General features: G+C 40.9%; 1 protein-coding gene across 1 annotated transcript in view; it reads right to left on the bottom strand.

The window, feature by feature from the left end:
* The window catches only part of CTNND2 (catenin delta 2), an 861,592-nt gene that overhangs the window by 353,587 nt on the left and 489,656 nt on the right, over positions 1–18,349 (bottom strand). Inside the window, exon 8 of the mRNA XM_084850586.1 lies at positions 3,860–4,054. Within this exon, the coding sequence (XP_084706712.1) occupies positions 3,860–4,054 (195 nt within the window). The remainder of the gene's footprint in view (positions 1–3,859; positions 4,055–18,349) is intronic.

The raw sequence follows: 18,349 nt of genomic DNA, 5'->3' as shown, positions 1-18,349 counted from the left end.
CTTATTGCTACTGCAATAGGATACTGGGCACTAGCTGAAATCAATGTATTATCTACTTGCCTTACTTCCAGTAGTAAATGGGTATATATGATATGCAAATCAGGAAGGAGAATAAGTCAAATTTGAGAAAAGTAGCTAATGTACCAGATCTTCCTACATTTGTCATTATTATCACCATCCACTGAAATGGTTTCAGAAACTCTGGTGAGTAACATTTTGGAGTCTTTTCACCCATGACATTACAATTAAATAATATAATGCTATATATTATATAGCAATGTAAAAATAATCATAGTCTGAAATTATAGCCTAAAGAATCTTTTCCCCTCTGCAAATCAGATGATTTGCTGAAGCAGATAAGGATTCTAAAAGGTTCTAAACTATTCAATATAGCTTCATATTCATTTTGAACTCAAGTGAGCTTACTTTTGTTAAAGATTAAAAGCAGCCCCTGGTCTTTATTCAGCTATCCACGCATCACAAATCGGGCCCATGTGAACTCTGCACACTAAATTCTCAATTCTTCAATGAGAGAACCCAAACTCAATAATGGCACTAAGTCACGAAGTTTGAATATTTGCAGCATTCAGGAATCAACAGGAAAGATGATTCAGAACACATCCATTCACGTCTTGAGTAATATTGAGACAGCAGCAGCAAACTGGGACAGGAGGCTGCTACGAGAGGCATTAACAGGAAGGAATAGAAAGCAAGTGAACCAGCAGAAGCTGTTTTTCAAAGCATCTACTGCAATTATAAAATTGCAACTGTAAAATTCTGCCTCAAAATCTACCAACAGTGGGATGTTGAATCCTTAAGTTTAGTTTAGGAAGTCCCTGAAATGATTTATTCCAAAAACATGAGGTTCTATAGTGGCTAGAAAACATGGAAGAGATGTAGGCTGTATTTCTATTGATGTCTTTGAGAAAGAAGTCTGGGGAAGGCATTCGAAGGCTGACTAGGATGTAAGCAGCTTCATGAGCAGTAACTATGGGTAGGATAAAGACTAGGGAAACAAAGGCAGAAAGACAGAAGTCAGATAGACAGACAGGACTGGAAGAAAATTCAGACTAGATAACTTATTCAGGTAACCAGGAGCTTACAGAAGAAGAGGCAAGGCAGCAAAGAGCCAGGAGAATAAAAACAACAGAACAGGTAGGCCCAGGAACATGGAGCACAGGAAGAGACAGTCCACCCCAAAAACATGCTGTTAACCAGCCTTCCTAGTAGCCTTTTCCTGCTCCCTTCCACAGCAGCTGCTGCTAAAGCTAGGGCCAATAAAGCCAGGCTGTGTGAAATGTATGTAAGCAGGGTAGGACTGATAACTGAGAAGGCATCATCACAGCATGAGCTCTATGCAGGACACAATACCACAGGAGAGGTATCTTACCCTGAAGTGTGTATCTATGTTGAACCTTTATTACCTTTTTAATTTCTTTGTTGCCTTTATAGTGGAGATGATGCTAAGTGATCCACATTTGTAGATGTGGCTTGTTTATAATGTTGGTTGGGGTAGTTTAATAAAAATAAGTAAATTGTCTATGTAGCAATAGTTGGCTTATGATGTATCACAATTCTACAGGAGTTCTGCCTTCCTCCCCAAACTAAGCACATTTACAAAAAGATCAGGACTACTGTCTAATTTTCCGCCTATAGTGTGTACAGTGTAGAACAGACAATGTGACTAGTAAATTTTACATCAAGGATTTTGATCAGCTGATAAATGCCATATAACACTACCATCCACGAGGACTTCCTTCCTGCCAAAGGCCACATTAACCTTAAATTGAAAAGCTGATGCAGTATTGCTTAACGTTTGCCAACCGTTTTCTCCCTTTCTTGCAGGGTTGATTTGATTTAAATAAAATTGATTTAAATCATGATTTAAATCGCTTCTCTGAAGGACTCAATTTTAATGATATAAATCACAGTTTAAATCACTACTGAGGAAGATTCTATTTAATCATCATGTTTTAGCAGAAGTACATATTTAGAGATGTAGGTTTCATTAGAAGGTACGTACACTGTGGAGGATACACGCAGCAGAAGTTTCCTCAGGAGTCAGGACTGCATGAATATGTTCTGTTCACTTTTGGTTCCACTTTCTATTCCTCTCCCTTATCCCTTGCATTTGTATCCAGACTCATCCCCCTTGTTCAGATCTACTCCATCTCCCCAAATTCTTTATTCATTGACCTTCTCTATCTTTGCACTTAGACTAGAGAGAGGCAAGGCCGAGAGAGAGAGAGAGAGAGAGAGAGAGCGAGCGAGCATGAACTTCTGTACACCACCTGCAGTGCAGAACAGAACCTATCAGGTTATCCCCCATCTCCATAAACTGCTGTTAACATATATTCACAGAATGTAATTATAAATTGTATAATTAGTATTCATGATGATATCTTTGACCTAGGCCCTTTTTTTAAACTAACTGTTTTAAGAAAATTTCAAAATCTGATTTAAATTCAAAACATGTTATTTTTTAAAAAAAATCATTGATTTTTATCTACTCTGCTTTCTTGTATCCTTCCTTTTAGATGGTTACACACATACTTAATCACACCACACATAAGGAACCTACAACTATAAAATACAGTTTCATTCACTTAAAGTTAGCACTGCAAACATGAGGTCATCCTTACTCCTCTTGCTAACTCCTTACTCATTTTACAATCTAATTATTGCTGTAACATATTTGCTCGTCATGGATATAAGCATGACTCCTTTCCAAGCCCTGTTCTTTTTATGCTCCACTGATAGTCATTACTACCAGCTCCTAAGTGGTTCTTCATTGACTCTCTTGTTCTGTATTAGGCAATGAAGTTATTTATAAATCAAATTAAACAGCTAGATCCTTCATCTTTGAATGGTCCAAACAATTCTGGATGCACAGAGAACACAAAATTAATTACAAAAATACTAAAAAGAAAACAAGCTATCTCATGATTAGAAACATGAAGATAAAAAGGTGGAAGCAGACTCAAGCCAGTCTTCTGGTAATGCAAATTGTCTCTTTTGATTTGAGAAAATCCAAAGTCCTTCTCTGTACTAGATCAGCATTACAAAGACAACATCTCCTAAGTATGAATAATGCCACAATAATGTCTAAAGGTAGTTTTCTACATGTCTGTTTGGAAGCTATTTCGGTTCTGAGCATGCCGAGTGTAAGACTCCTTCATATATTAATTGGTATTACTGATTTAGTTGTTGTTCAGTTTTCCAAATATAGTGCTATTTTGTACAGTTGAAATGACACTCCACAACTAACACTTGTACACTAACATATCTGATGTATGGTCATGCACTGTTAAATTACAGATGAATCAATGGTACTGAGGGATTGATTGAAATGCAGCCACTTACATTGCTACTTTACATGGAGTGACAGAATGAATGAACAAGCACGTGTGTATACATAAGAAATGGAAAAAGAACATATGTTCCACATCTGATTAAATCCCACCTTCCGCCACCCCCCAAAATTATTAAGCCAACCAGTTGTAAATGCCCTATTAATCACATGAGAAAGACTCCCTGCCCCTTTGCAATTATACACATCTTTAGGAAATGAACAAAGTAAAGCAGTCAGGTTTGTTTTCTGGGAGCCTTCATACAATATATTTAGTTCAAAAGACAAATAAGAGTGTAATAAGGAAAATAAAACATCACGATGCTTAACGCTGTTGGATTATTTTGCTGCACTCACAGTTTGAGTTTGCACAATTTTCCAGCTGTGAATTCACTTATTGTGTTTCTAACAGACCAGGAAAATATAGCGTTTTGTGACCTAAGACAATATACCTACCTAGGTTGGGTGTGTGTGTGGGGGGGAGAGAATGTGCAGGTTATTTCCACCTACCTGTGCTAGTGCGATATGTGCCTGTATGTGCTGGTTGAAGAGGGTCCCCCTGACTCTGGCTGAGACTCCTCATAGGGGGCTTCTGATATACTCTGTCTTCGTAAATAGGATCTATGTGGTGCTCTGGAGATTGCAGTGCCCTTAACTCAGAGCCCAGGTGGCTATGCTGGCTGGTGTAAGAAGCCCGGGATCCAGCTGCAAAACAGATCGATAAAGGAACATTAGGAAAAAGAGCAAAAACACCTGCAAGGAAAACAAGACCCCAGGAGGCATATCAGAATAAAAGGATTTTACTTCCTCACATTTTAAGAATTTATATGCTGCTTTTGCTGCAAGTAAAAGAAATCACCTAACAAAAACTAACTGATTAAAACAATCAATCAATAAATTGTTAAACCACTTAAGAAAAGAACATGACAAGGCAGCAGAGGCTCAAGTTAGTCATGCTGTCAGACTCTGCTGTCTGTTGCTGCTGCACAATCTGATTATCTCAAAGACAAAGAATATGTTTCAGTGATGCCAGTAAAAAAGAAAACTCTGCTTTCAGTTATATTTGCGTCATCCCAATGAAACCTGCCAGCAGAGGAGGGAGTAAATGTTCAAATGAGTAACATAACTTGTGCCCACAACTCACATCTAAACAGAAATCAAGTTACTTCCACGGATTATTCAGCGTTCTCATCAGCGCTGACCTTGTGCATCCTCCCTTCAAGCATGACAGGCCTGTGATCTGTCAGCTCTATTGTCACCCGCTGCGTAGACATCAGATTGCCAAGATTTCCTAAAACTTAAATCCTACAGGGGTGAATATATTAAACCTCTCTTTAGGAGAGAATGCAGACAAACACAGGAATATTGGGTCCAATTGGTTTGCTTTGCGGAAGGGACTGAGATTCAGCAGAGGCTCCTGCTGGAGGAAAGTGGCGATTTTCACCCATTTCCCTGTTTCCCCTACTGCCCCTCACACTACTTCCCACAATGTTCCAAAGGGTCCCCCAATTTTCTGGAGCATCTTTTCAAGGAGCTCAGGAGAATGCAGGGGGAAGAAGAAATCAGCAAAAATACCCCCCCACACACACTACTAGGAGTGCCGCATGAACAGAGTTCCACCTTCAGGAAATCTAGATCCAAGCCATTGAATGATAAGATAAAAAAGATCCAAATGGCGCTACTGCAGGTAAAGGGGGCTGGTAGAAAAAGCTGTGGTGAATTTCTTCTGTTGAGGGGGAAATTGCTCACATTTCTGCTAGAGTTGACAATGCTCTGGCATAAATGAAATCAATGACCGTAGGTAGAGCTAATTATTCATACAATTGACTGTGAGCACAGTCTAGCAGAAATCTGTTTTCAGTGACCTTTCACTTCACTCCAGAAATCCACAGGCTTCTTTGCAGCCTGGTGTCAGTAGTTCCTGATTTTCTCAACTGAGTCACCCTCCAGCCCCATCTTTAGTCCCTGTCCCCTCTCCACCTGTAAAGTGTGTCCTGCAGCAGAGTGTTCCTAGCTGGCATCTCTCACCAACATTGTCCTTGAAAGACTGATGGGGGTGGGGAGCTCATAGAGCCACAGCTTGATGGAACGAGATTTTGGGGAGGGGGAGACCAGTTATGTATGGTATACCTGCTAGGTGTGAGGGTTCTAAAAAGAGGCATTCAAAAACTGAAGTCTGTATTCTGTTACACAACACACACTACACTTTATATGACCACAAAATTTGTGCCACCTAATTCTGTGAATTTTATACACCCCCCCCAATATTAACATTTCAAAAACTTTGTCTCAGAGTTGTATACATTTATTTCCTTGCTCCCCACCAGTTTCTGCAATGCCCCTGCTCAACTCTTAGCATTGCTTTCCAAAATATGATGATACTGTAGTACCTATTCACCTAAGCAGACAAACTATCACAAAAATTCAGTGTACATATAACAGGGGTGGGAAACCTTTCTGGGTTGGGAGGCCACATTGTCCCCTATGGAACAAGTGCGTTAGGCTGATGGATGGATCCACAACACATACAACCGTGGGGAGAAGAGCTTAATCCTCATCACAACCCTAGCGATCAGGATCGCACCTCCCCCCACCCCAATGATCCTGACTGTTTGTGCTGGGGAAGAGGGTGCACGGGGATGACACTCCTTGCATGCCCTCTTCCCTACCACAATTGCCCTCCTGCCAGCCAGCAAAACAGGTGTCACATGTGTAGGTTTTCCTTATGTAGATGCCTGTGCTCAGCAAGTGATGGCAGACAAGGCACACATTGGGGTGGGCCAGTAGTGCTGCCCTCCTTTCTATATGTAAAACTCCCTCACCTGATTAATATCTGAAGGACACTGCTGTAATTTGCCATTGTGGTGCACACACTGGAGTCAGTGGAGCTATAGCTATAATGGCATGGTCCTCATACATTGCACAAGACACATGAACATTCCTCAGAGTGTCAACCCTATTGGGTCATAGGGAAATTTGTTTCCGATTTAAAGCACAGCAACTGTCTGGTCCTGATCATGGCTCCTCATGCAAATAGTTGTCTTGATAGCTATCAAGACAGATAGCAGTGTTAATTCTCTCACTCCCTTAAGTAGGCAATGGATTCCTTCCTATCTAGTATGTAATTACTGCATACAGCCCCTCTGGGTGAAATGAGACCACACCAATAATTAGTTGTGTGTATCGATAGATAGATCTACAGAAATATCAAAGTACTGATATAAGTATCTATATATCTTACAGCTCTAGTACAGGTTTGAAGAGACAAATTTAAAACTGTCAGCTCTACAGAAATTCAACAAGAGAGAAATTATAAACAACACTGGGAACTTTCCCAAACCCAGTATACCAGGTTTACAGAGAAAGGTGACATGCGATACCTCCGCATTAATTCCCTACAGGACAGAGCATAACCTTCTTAATCCATCTATACCCTGAACATGGTCATTACTGTTCTGATTCTCAAGATTCTGTTGAAGGATGTCCCAGAACAAAGAGTGTACCCTATGAGATGCAAAACAGGCAACCACAGATACTGCAATAAGTCAAATTCTATTCCCTAAGTATAGGTCCTGTAATATTTTTTTTCCTGGACTCCTGGCCAAATTCAATGCTGTGATAACTTACAATTAAAGTTTATTTTATGATAAAATGGCATAAGATAGTACAAGAGAATAGGGGAAGGACAGAAGAAGGAACAACAAGGACAAGAGCCAGTGTGGTGTAGTGGCAAGAGTGTTGGACTAGAAGCTGGGAGATCTGGGTTCTAGTCCCCACTCGGCCATGGGGTGACTTTGGACCAGTCACAGACTCTCAGCCCAACCCACCTCACAGGGTTGTTGTTGTGAGGATAAAATGGAGGAGGAGGAGGAGCAGGATAATGTCAGCCACCTTGGGTTCCTTGCAAGAGGAAAAAAGGCGGGGTATAAATGCAATAAATAAATAAATAAATAAAATCTATTGCAGCGTCTTGTCATGAAGATCATCCACCCTGATAGTCCCATAAAAATCGAGCTATACCATCCAGATATGGATGCCATAAAGAGGTGCATGGCAGAAAGATGCTTGCAGAGGAAACAGCTTAAGGAAGTGGTTTTCAAACTATGATCTGGAGAATCTTCTGTGAGAAAAGAATCAGTAACATCCCTGAAAGAAACCTTGCTGCCCACTATGGATTACGCCCCTATAATGCACTACCAGATGGGAATGTAGGATTTGCTCAAGGTGCGCACTCAGTTCAGGCAAAGCAACAGTGAGGTCTAGTACCTGTCTAGCAGTTCTGGTGAAATGAATGTGTATCCTGTAACACATCCCAGAATCCTCTGCAATGCACTAGCATTCGTCAGCACACCAAGTGACAGGGAAAAGTTTTCATGAAGGCAGAAAGCTTGAGCAACACTGGCTTAAAGTGACTCATGAATGTAGACAAACTGAAAAGCATACACCAAAGATCTACAGAGACAGAACATGTCTCAAGATGCTGGGAAATACACCTTTATTTTCAATAAAGCCCAACACGTTTCAGCCCTGATATTTTTAGGGGCCTTCTTCAGGGGCTTAGCTTTGAATTTGCCTCCTGAGAACTCAGCATGATATATCTCTTCAACTCAGTAACTGGCAATTATTGAACTGAATCTCCCTCTGTAGAATTAAGATGGTTCATGAAAGTGATTATACCTCCAACTCTCCATATGATAAACATTCCTGATATTGTAATAAGTTAGAGAGAAATAATTCTAATTAAGAGGTTGATTTCCCTTTCCATTACATACAAACACCTATTAAACTCTTTGTTATTCAACTATGTTCAATATATTTTAAAAACTTTTTATAAACATATTTTGGGCAAGTTTTGCATCCAGCTTCTCAGGTAACTATATAAAAGGTATTTTCCCTCAATCAAGTAGAAAATTATTATTCCCTGTAGTTATGCCGATGTTGCATGTTTAAATTAGAGCAAGGTAAACACAGGTGGATGTTTCTGTGTTATGTATGTCAGAAAGGGAGATAAATTTCTCTCTAAATAGGGCTACCATAAAACCAGAATCTCATACTGTAACCAAAGGCTAAATATAAAGTATTTTGCATAAAGACAGACAAAAAGGACTAAAGCTGTGAAGTACTTATATTAACAGAGCCGTATCAATTAAGGTGATGATACTACTTAAACTCTACCGTACAGAACTACTTCACAGATACAATTTCTTGATGTCGTTATTCAAGCAGATGATAGAATAATGTTCACAATATGTTGACAGCCTGGGAAGCTAAAACATGAAAAAAACACTGTACTAAAACCCAAGTGTACAAAAACATATATGTATTGTAAACATTATTTATGTGGCAGATGGTTAAATTAAGCTCTAAGATGTGACAGGCCAGGCCATATGCCAAAAACTGGTACACACCTTGGGTGTTGTCACCTCTTATCCTCAAACCACCCCAAGTCCTGAGTTAATCAAATGTTAATCATATGGTCTGTAGTATTGTGTTAAAAATATTGCATTTCAAAGGCCAACAGAAAATGCGCCTCTTATACACACACATTCACAAAAATCTCTCTACCAGTAAATTCAGGAAATAAATTTCTGATACTGAAAATGAGACACCTTAACACAGCTTATTTATTTGAATGATTGATCTGTACCCCACCTTTCTACCAAGAAAAATGGCACTCAAGGTGGCTTACATGGTAAACTCTCCACTGGCTTTGTCTTTTCACCAGAAGAAGCAATGCTGAAAGCCTGGCACCTGCTACAGGCCAGGCCTGCCTTCTCCTCTCCACTCCTGGAAATGCTGCAATGTATATAAAAGGCTTGACCAGCTCTGCCCTGCTTCCCAAGAAGGGGATTCCCTTCTGTTATAGTTCAGAGGAAGTACAAAGACATGTCATCATTAGGAGCTCCACTTGCATTCCTTAGAATGAGGGGCCACAAAGCCTCTGGCCTCCTTCGCTTTTCCGTTAAAAACAACCACAGCCTCTGTGTATGCACATACCTCCAACAGGTGTTGTTGCTTTGGTGCAACGGATGGGGCCAGCTACCAATGTTGAAGCAAAAATATAAAAACTTGCGTCAGACATCCCCTGGCATCTTAGCGCTGGGATGTTATGCTTTGCCACCTGATTTATGGAAAGTCAGGTACTACACACAACTGGGCATTGTGAGGGGCTAACAGGCTTAGCTGCCATTGCAACTTCTTTGCCAGTATTCTGTAACCTAAAATACTATCCCTTAATCCTGTTAGCGTTAAAGCCCTTGCAAGATTTCAGATAAAACCCTCAAATAAGACATAAAGACAGCAGAGTAAGGAATTTCATATACAAACTGTAAGCTCCAAAAAAAATGTGGAGACAGGTGTCTCCAAGACAATAAGAAAGGTAGAGAATCTGCTGATCAGAGAGCTGTCCTTGTTAAAGTTGCCAGAGCCTGCCCAGCACTTTCCAGTGCCTTTGAAGGAGAGGGATGAACCATTCCCATAAAATTCACAAGAAACTTGGGCAAGGATAATATGAGCCAGCTTCCTAAAATATTCTTTCTGTGCTCCTACAAAGCATTCTGATCAGGCAAGCAGGATTCAGATCAGAAGAGTTGTCAGGCAGTTTAAAGGGTTTGGTTAGTCCTGGAAATCAGCTGATTCATGAAAACATCACCCAATTTTTAAAGGTGCTGGGCCGGGTTGCCAATTAATTGGGGGAGGGGAAATAGTCTGGTCTTTAACCACAGCTTGAAATGCAGAAAGCAGCAAGTGAAACTGTTCACAGCACTGAGACAAACATTGGCCCAGTTTGCACATCACAACAACTCAGGGTTTCTTTTAAACCATAGGTTGTTGTGAACACAGCACTATGCTAGTGTACACTGTCCTATCACTCCTGTTCCAAGCACAAGCAGTTAACAACTCAGGCACACTTTGTCTCTGGGTTGTTGAGTGTGACGTTTGAACTAGGAACTTTGGCTTGTCAGGGGAGAGACAAGCCAGAGTTGGAACCCAGAGTTAAACCCTCAGTTTTTTACACCCTGGCTTGTTGTTCTATTCAAGTCAGGCCATTATCATCATAAGTGTTAAGTCTAGCGCCATTGCAACATCAGCAACCAATCATGTGTTAAAGAAACAGCAAACTCTTTTATTTGCTGTTTCTAGGATAGAAACACAGACCCCTCACCAGAGTCCACAGATAGTGAGCCCAGGTTCAGATAAACTCAGATAATCCAAACGGGAGCCAGAGACAGGGTCTTAAAGTCCAGCAGTATAATCCAAAACAGGGTCCCAAAGCATGGGATTCAAGGCATACAATAGTTCAGGATTCAAGGGCAGTCCAAGCAAAAGAGTGTCTGGGATAAGCAACATTGTACCCACAAACCTCTTTTGACAGTCTGCCAGCTTTTATATGGAGGCAGGGCAACTGGAGTTCCTCATTTGTTAATCCAGCCCTATTGGAAAACTTAATCTGGAGTTGAAAACTCTGTCCGACTGGTTGTTTTTATTCTCGCTTTTTCATCCACCAGCATTGCCCAGGAATCAGTCCTGGGTACCCCTTCCTCAGCTGAGACCACCTCCTAGCTTATCAAAGAATGTTCCTCTAGCTGGGGTGACTTGGGCGTTTTTTCCAAGCTAGCTCTGGCTGCAGTTGAGAGGGAGTAGCTGCCTCCCCCTGATCGCAATCTACTGTGAAACCAGACATAGACGAATTCCCAGCACCTTGACAATCCAAAACTCAAATTGGCTCTTAATCAGATTGTTCTGTCTCTGACTCAGGTTCTTCCTCTGAGACCATGGCATCGGGGGAAGGCATGACAGTGAGTCAAAAACCTGGCAAACCTTGTGATGGGGCATGTCTCAGCTTGGTGGGCTTCTGCTTACTAGCCAAACATGCATCTTGCATCATGTCCACTTCATGGTCTTTGAAATCAGCTGTGTTCTGATCAAAGGCTTGATAATGGATCACTAAAATGCCTTTGCCCTGACCCAATTATTGAGGTACTTCAATATGGGATTTGCTTCTCTGCCCACCCCTCTGCACATAATTTGAGCTGGAGAACAATGACCTGTTTGCACCAGCATCTTCTACCAGAAACTGCTGTGCCGACAGAGTACTTATGTACTACTTGGATATATATGGTATATACTCTGTTAAAATTTTAAGCTGAAATCCCATATACCCATCCACTTCCTCTTGAACAAGTCCTATGAAAATCAATAGGAATTACTTCAAACAAACATGGGGCATGATCAGGCTGCACAGCTACAAGCCTATGCACAATGAAAGTTCCTTAAATCCCACTGGAGTCACAGGATTTGAGCCGTCATTAATTCTGTTGCCATTTTCCTTTCAGTTTTTCAAACTGTAAAATTATTGTGAAAGCTATTTTATCTTCAAACCTCTTGTTACATCCAGTCGTGTGTGTGTGGATGGTGCTACTTTGGTTACATAAGGACTAGCACTCAGAGTTAACTAATTTAGTTTACTATTAGTATATACAATTGGAGTAATTCATTTGCAAATATATGGATAGTGTAGGTATTGTTACAGAGAAACAAACACAACTGAAGGGACAGATACAAAGCATCTTCATTTAAACAGTTGAGAAACACTGCCCTAAAGTTTTATTATAAAAAATATCCCCAGAGCCACACAAGTACTATTAATCCGCTAACTATAGAATGTCTGTTTTAGATTGAGTGACACAAGTAGCTCTTTATTATTTCTCCCAAATTGGTTTCCTCCAGAAATCACATTTCTACTGCTTGAGGCATAAAGAAAAAAAGAGCACTGTTTTTCCCACTCTCAGCTTCAAATGTTTCCTTCTGTGCTTTCAGGGCTCCTCGGAATTCCAAACGCTTTTAATGCCTTTTACGTTTTTGTTATGGAACATTAAAAAAAAAAACAACTTCCAAAGAACAGCTGATGAATTTCTGTTTTCCGCCACTGCTTTTCTTGTTCATCAGCTGTCCTCACTGTGTTTGGAAGCGTTCACCTGCTTATGAAATTTGATCACTAAAGATTGAATAAAGGGGTGGGTGGGGTGGTGGAGAAATGCAACTGGGGCTCGAAATATGGTAACAGGCAGAGATATATAGTTACAGAAAAGAACTGGAAAGATAATTCCTTTTCCTTTTTTTCAAACCATATTTGGGCAAAATAAACCCCCAGTAACTTCCAGCTGACAAACATACTCCGTGATTGATAAAAAGATAGCAAAAGATGATATCAAAATAAACAATTTTATTACTAGGCAGCAAGCCCCATTTTTTCACCTGCCTTTAAACTGAAAAATGGATTTTTAAAAATAAAAGAAATAAAAAGCTTTAAAAAGAAGCTTTGTAAACTGGACACAGGCACCAATTTCTTTAAATGTAAATCACCATGTCTAACTTTCTTTTCATTAGATACTAACTCAAAGCTGAGTGCTATAGTGATAGCATGATGTTACTAAGCAACGATGCCAGGCAACGGTGCACACACTGCCTGTGGTGGTTAACCACTGCTCCGTGACTATTCCCAAATTCAAAACAAAATCGTTTGGAATGGAAGTATCTTTCAAAGCTTTGAATTCTATCTCAGTAATTTTTAAAGACCAGCAAAACAAAGGGGATTGATCATTAGAAAACACAGTAATAACAGTGTTATTAATAATAATTATTTCTCAGTGTAAAAAAATAAGAGGAAGAGGAGGAGGAGGAGGAGGAGGAGGAGGAGGAGGAGGAGGAAGAAGACTGAGCATCCTTTCTGAAATATCTTTCACGTGTTTTCTTTGGGGGGGGAGCAGTCTCAAGAAAAAAAATGGCTATGGTCTTTCCACAGACAGATAACACCCCATTGTGGCTCTAACACCTACAAGAAAAAGAGAGATCTTTATTTTATTTATGATATTTCTATATCACCCAATAGCCGAAGCTCTCTAGCCAGTCCACAACAATTAAAACCATGAACTACAACACGATAAAATACAATATAAAAGTTTAAAACTACAGTATAAAATAATAATAAAAAAACCTAGCTGATTTAAAATTCAGTAACAGATTTAAAACAACAGAAACTGAAAGACTAAAATGCCTGGGAAAATCTTCACCTGATGCCCAAAAGAACACAACATATGCACCAGGTGAGCCTCTCTGGGAAGCTCATTCCACAACTGGGGTTCAACAACAGAAAAGGCTCTCTTCTTAGAAGCCATTCACCTCACTTCCTTTGGCAGGGGCTTTAGGAAAAGGACCGCTGAAGACAATCATATATATAGGAAGAGACTATCCTTCAGGTAACCTGGCCCCAAGCCATTTAGGGCTTTGAATGTTAATACCAGCACTTTGAATTGGGTCTGGAAATGGCCTGGCAGACAGTGTAGATGAAAAAGTACTGGTATAATATGATCATGTTGGCCAGCCCACGTGAACAATCCTGCTGCCCTGTTTTGGACCAGCTGAACTTTTCAAAACATTTTTCAAGGACAGCCCACATGTAGTACTCCAGAAGAGAGGTTGGGTAACTATAGCTAGGCTATCTCTGTCCAGATAAGGATATAGTTAGTATATCAGCCTAAGCTGCCTCTAGTGACAATGCTGGATTGAAGAGCACCCCCAAATGACAAACCTAATCCTTTAGGGGGAGTGCAACCTCTTCCAGAACAGGCTGGACATCACTTAGCCAAGCAGACAAACTACCCACTAATAGTACCTCTGTCTTGTCTGGATTGAGTCTCAGTTAACTGAACATAAAGGCATTAGAACTGCCTTGATTAATCAGATCAGGGCTACACAGGCTACTTAAATCACTGACTTCAATGAAATCAAAGCCACTTGCATACCAGATTGCAGCTTCAAACTTCATCTAATTCAGCACTGTTTTTTTCCCCAACAGCAGACTGCCAGATACCCCTGGGAAGCTCACAAGCACAGCACGATGGCCACCATCTTGTATTGTGTGCCCCAAGAATCCAGAAATTTCTCTGAATATTGCTAATTTATTTGAGTCTGATCCATCTATGCCATATAGCACATTTTGGTTCTTTAGGTCAGTAGTAACATGTTCTGTACTACGAACGTATGTTTTACGAATGTAAAAAGGGCTTTGATGCCCTAACATAATAGTGTATCTGATCTCTGCAAGCTATGCATCAATTGTTCTACTCTCAAGTAGTTCACATGACCACAGAGGACTCTGGCATGAAACAGAGCATTCCTTCCTACCCTTCTTATTTTGGCATCAAACTTGCAGTGTGTCATGTTCCCCAGCCTTGACCTGTCCTCTGGCTCTGAAGAAGACTCAGAAGGAGGGGAGCCTCCCTCCATTAATCCAGTCCTTGCTAGGCCAGGGCCTCCCAGACCAGAGGATGTGCCTCTACCTGACTCCTCTGATGCAGAAGACACTCCCGCATTACAGCCTTCACCACCCCTACCCCATAGGAGCTAGTGGCTGAAAATCATGCAGTAGCCCTTTAAGAAACAAACTGCTTCTCTGACGGGGTGGAGTTAACTGCAGGTCTTGAGCTGCTGGCCTTTATAAGGCTTCAGAAAGCCTTTGACTGTCATTGAGTCAACGGTTCTCCTTGCTTGAATCTCAGCTAACTGGGAGCTAGCCAAGGTCCTGGAAGACCCTGCCTGGTCTAACTTGCCTGGCTATTCAGCACTCTTAAACTGGAAGGGCCTTGCCTCACCTTGACCAGACCTGATTTGCCAGGTCCTTGCCTATACGTACCTTGCTGGTTTTAGCCCTTCTGGGTGCCTTGGACCAATCTAGACAGCACACTGAGAAAACTTCAGTGACCTGTTACAGATGATGATGATATTTAATTTCTTAATTGCCTTTCTCTTAATCCAACTTACAAGAAAATAATTAGAACAGACAAAATATAAAGTAACTAAAAACAATTTCCAATACAAAATAAAAAGATCATCATATATCGTCATATGCCAGGGAGTAGAGGAACGTCTGCCAAAAACGCCAAAAAGATGACAACGTTGCCACCAGGTGAGCCTCACTGGGGAGAGCATTCTAGTTGGGGGGGGGCACCACTAAAAAGGCCCTCTCCTTTGTTGCTGTTCTCTGAAACTCCCTCCGAGGAGGCCTCAGATACTGACTGCAACGTACAAGTACATTCATACCAGGAGAGACACTCCATCGGGTATTGAGATCCCAAATCATATCAAGCTTTATATGTGAAAACCGGCACTTGGAATTGGGCTCAAAAATGTAATGCTGCTGATCAGGTGCAGGCTTCTTTGCTCCCTCTTAGTCCATTCTCTAGGACAACTTCCCCTTTCTTCCCTTCCTGGCCTTATATGGTAAGGCTGGGAACAGTGGGAAGTGAACACAGGAAAAGGGGAGTTGCATGAGACCATAGCCTGTTCCCAATCTCCAAACCATGGTTAAAGGTAGTGAAGTGAAGGCCCAGCAAAAACGCTGGAAAAATTAAGAAAACACCCCCCCCCCGACTGTTTTTGCTTTTTTTGGGGAAAAATTGAACAACTTTGGATTATGAAATATTTTCTTTTAGAATTACGTGGCATTGGCATGGCGTTGTCATGGGATTGACTCTTCAACTAGAGACCACCTTTCAAAATGAACAAAAATGAAATGTTCATTATGGGAAATTATTTACAAACATGAATAAAATGCCACTCTGTAAATAATAGTTTGAGACTGCGTAAAGGTTTTTAAATTAAATATGTTTCTTTATCGTTCCTAAGCTGAGTCTTTCCCAGCTAAATAAAATCTCAATAGCCTTTCCCTCAGATCAGATTTCCCTAAGCTCCACCCCACAAACAGGAACAGGTTTAGGAATTTCCTGAAACGTCCTTATAAAAAGGAACAGATGCTGTACACCAGTCTTCCTCTGCCTCCTGTTCTTCCTACTTCTTTTGGCTTCTAGAATGATTCGTATCATTCAAAGACTACTTGCTGAAGCTCCCTCTGGTCAAACATAAAATTGGAACCTAAAATATGTTATGTATAACTTTTTGTGCTCATAAAATTGTTACATTTGATATATTAACTTCAAAAGTATAGCTTATTCAGACATTAAAAATATACTGAGTTTCCTTTTAAAAGCTTTAAAATATAATGATAATTTTATAAGCAAACCAAGTTATACATAGTATAACTTTAGGAACATAAAGGCTTCTTTATGTTACTAAAGCAGCCTTCCCCAACCTGATGCCTTTTGGCTATTTTGGACTAGAATGCCCAGCATTCCTGACCATAGGCTATGCTGAGGCTGATGGGAGCTGAAGTCCAAAATATCTGGAGAGCACTGGCTTGGGGAAGGCTGTCCTAAAGCAACGAAGTGACTTTAGATTTGTAAAGGATGCTAAAAAAATAAGTATTGCTTATTTTTCAGTTATTCCCAAATGTCAGTTTAAAAAAACTTCCAGGAAAAAGGTTTTTTCCCCGATGGCTTCAAAATTTCTGGAAATTCTGCATCTCTAATTAATATCTGCATACACTGGGCCTAGGTAAGCAAACCATATACTATGCCTGTACCAGCGTAGATCCACAGGGCAATTGTACATGAAACGCTTGGCTGAACTGTACCATCTCTACCACAGAGAATGTTGGCATAAATGAAATATTTATGCTGCATCAGGAGCAGAGTTGAGAAATCCTGCATCCATTGCTCCTCTAACACAGGGACATTCTCTCATGGAACAGTTCATTCCACAGCACTGCTGACACAGCTGCAGATACAAGTAAAAGGCAGTCAAGTTGGGCTTTTCAGCAAATATTTCTTCTGTGATGAGAAAATGCCTGGCATCTGAGACTGCAAATGAATTGTCAAAAGGCACACATGTGTCCAAAAGCTGCATCTGTGTTATTATGGCTATATGATCCAGAAATCACATTAAGGCCTGGTCAATACTTTGGCAGAATCACAACCATACATTTTCATGCAGAAGCACCACATATGAAGGGACCCTAACTCTGAGGAAGAATTAACACTCCGGGGGGGGGGGGGGTGTTGATTGACAAGGGAGATCCAATTGCCTGCCATAAGTGTACCCCACTGCTTTTATGAGTAGATGTAGAAAATTCCAGAAAAAAACCCTGAGGGCCAACTACTCTCTTTTGATTCTCCATTCCACTGGGCTGAGAATAAGGGCCTTCTCTTCTCCTAGCCTGCTCGGAATGTATCAGCCACCTGCTCTCTCAGCGGCCACATTTTCATAGAATCATAGAATAGTAGGGTTGGAAGGGGCCTATAAGACCATCAAGTCCAACCCCCTGCTCAATGCAGGAAACCAAGTCAAAGCATCCCTGACAGATGGCTGTCCAGCCTCATCTTGAATGCCTCCAGTATGGGAGAGCCCACTACCTCCCTAGGTCATTGGTTCCACTGTCATATTGCTCTAACAGTCAGGACATTTTTCCTGACGTTCAGCTGGAAACTGGCTTCCTGTAACTTGAGCCCATTATTCCATGTCCTGCACTCTGGGATGATCGAGAAGAGATGCTGGCCTTCCTCTCTGTGACAACCTTTCAAGTACTCGAAGAGCACTATCGTATCTCCCCTCAGTCTTCTATTCTCAAGGCTGAACGTGCCCAGTTCTTTCAGTCTCTCCCCACAGGGCTTTGTTTCCAGTCCCCTGATCATCTTTGCTGCCTTCCTCTGAACCTTTTCCAGTTTGTCTGCATCCTTCTTAAAGTGTGGTGTCCAGAACTGGACACGGTACTTAAGATGAGGCCTAACCAGTGCTGAGTAGAGGGGAACTAGTACTTCATGGGATTTGGAAGTTATACTTCTATTAATGCAGCCCCAAATAGCATTTGCCTTTTTTGCAGCCATATCACATTGTTGGCTCATATTCAGCTTGTGATCGACAACAATTCCAAGAGCCTTCTTGCTTGTAGTATTGTTAAGCCAAGTATTCCCCATCTTGTAATGGTGCATTTGGTTTCTTTTTCCTAGGTTCAGAAGTTGGCATTTATCCCTATTAAATCTCATTCTGCTGTTTTCTGCCCAGCACTCCAGCCTATCAAGAACACTTTGAATTTTGTTTCTGTCT

This window comes from Heloderma suspectum, chromosome 4, assembly GCF_057233095.1.
Source record: "Heloderma suspectum isolate Gila_16-S chromosome 4, 16-S_ref, whole genome shotgun sequence".
NCBI lineage: Eukaryota > Metazoa > Chordata > Lepidosauria > Squamata > Helodermatidae > Heloderma > Heloderma suspectum.
Note: the sequence above shows the minus strand (reverse complement) of the source record. Positions and strands in the feature narration are given on the sequence as shown.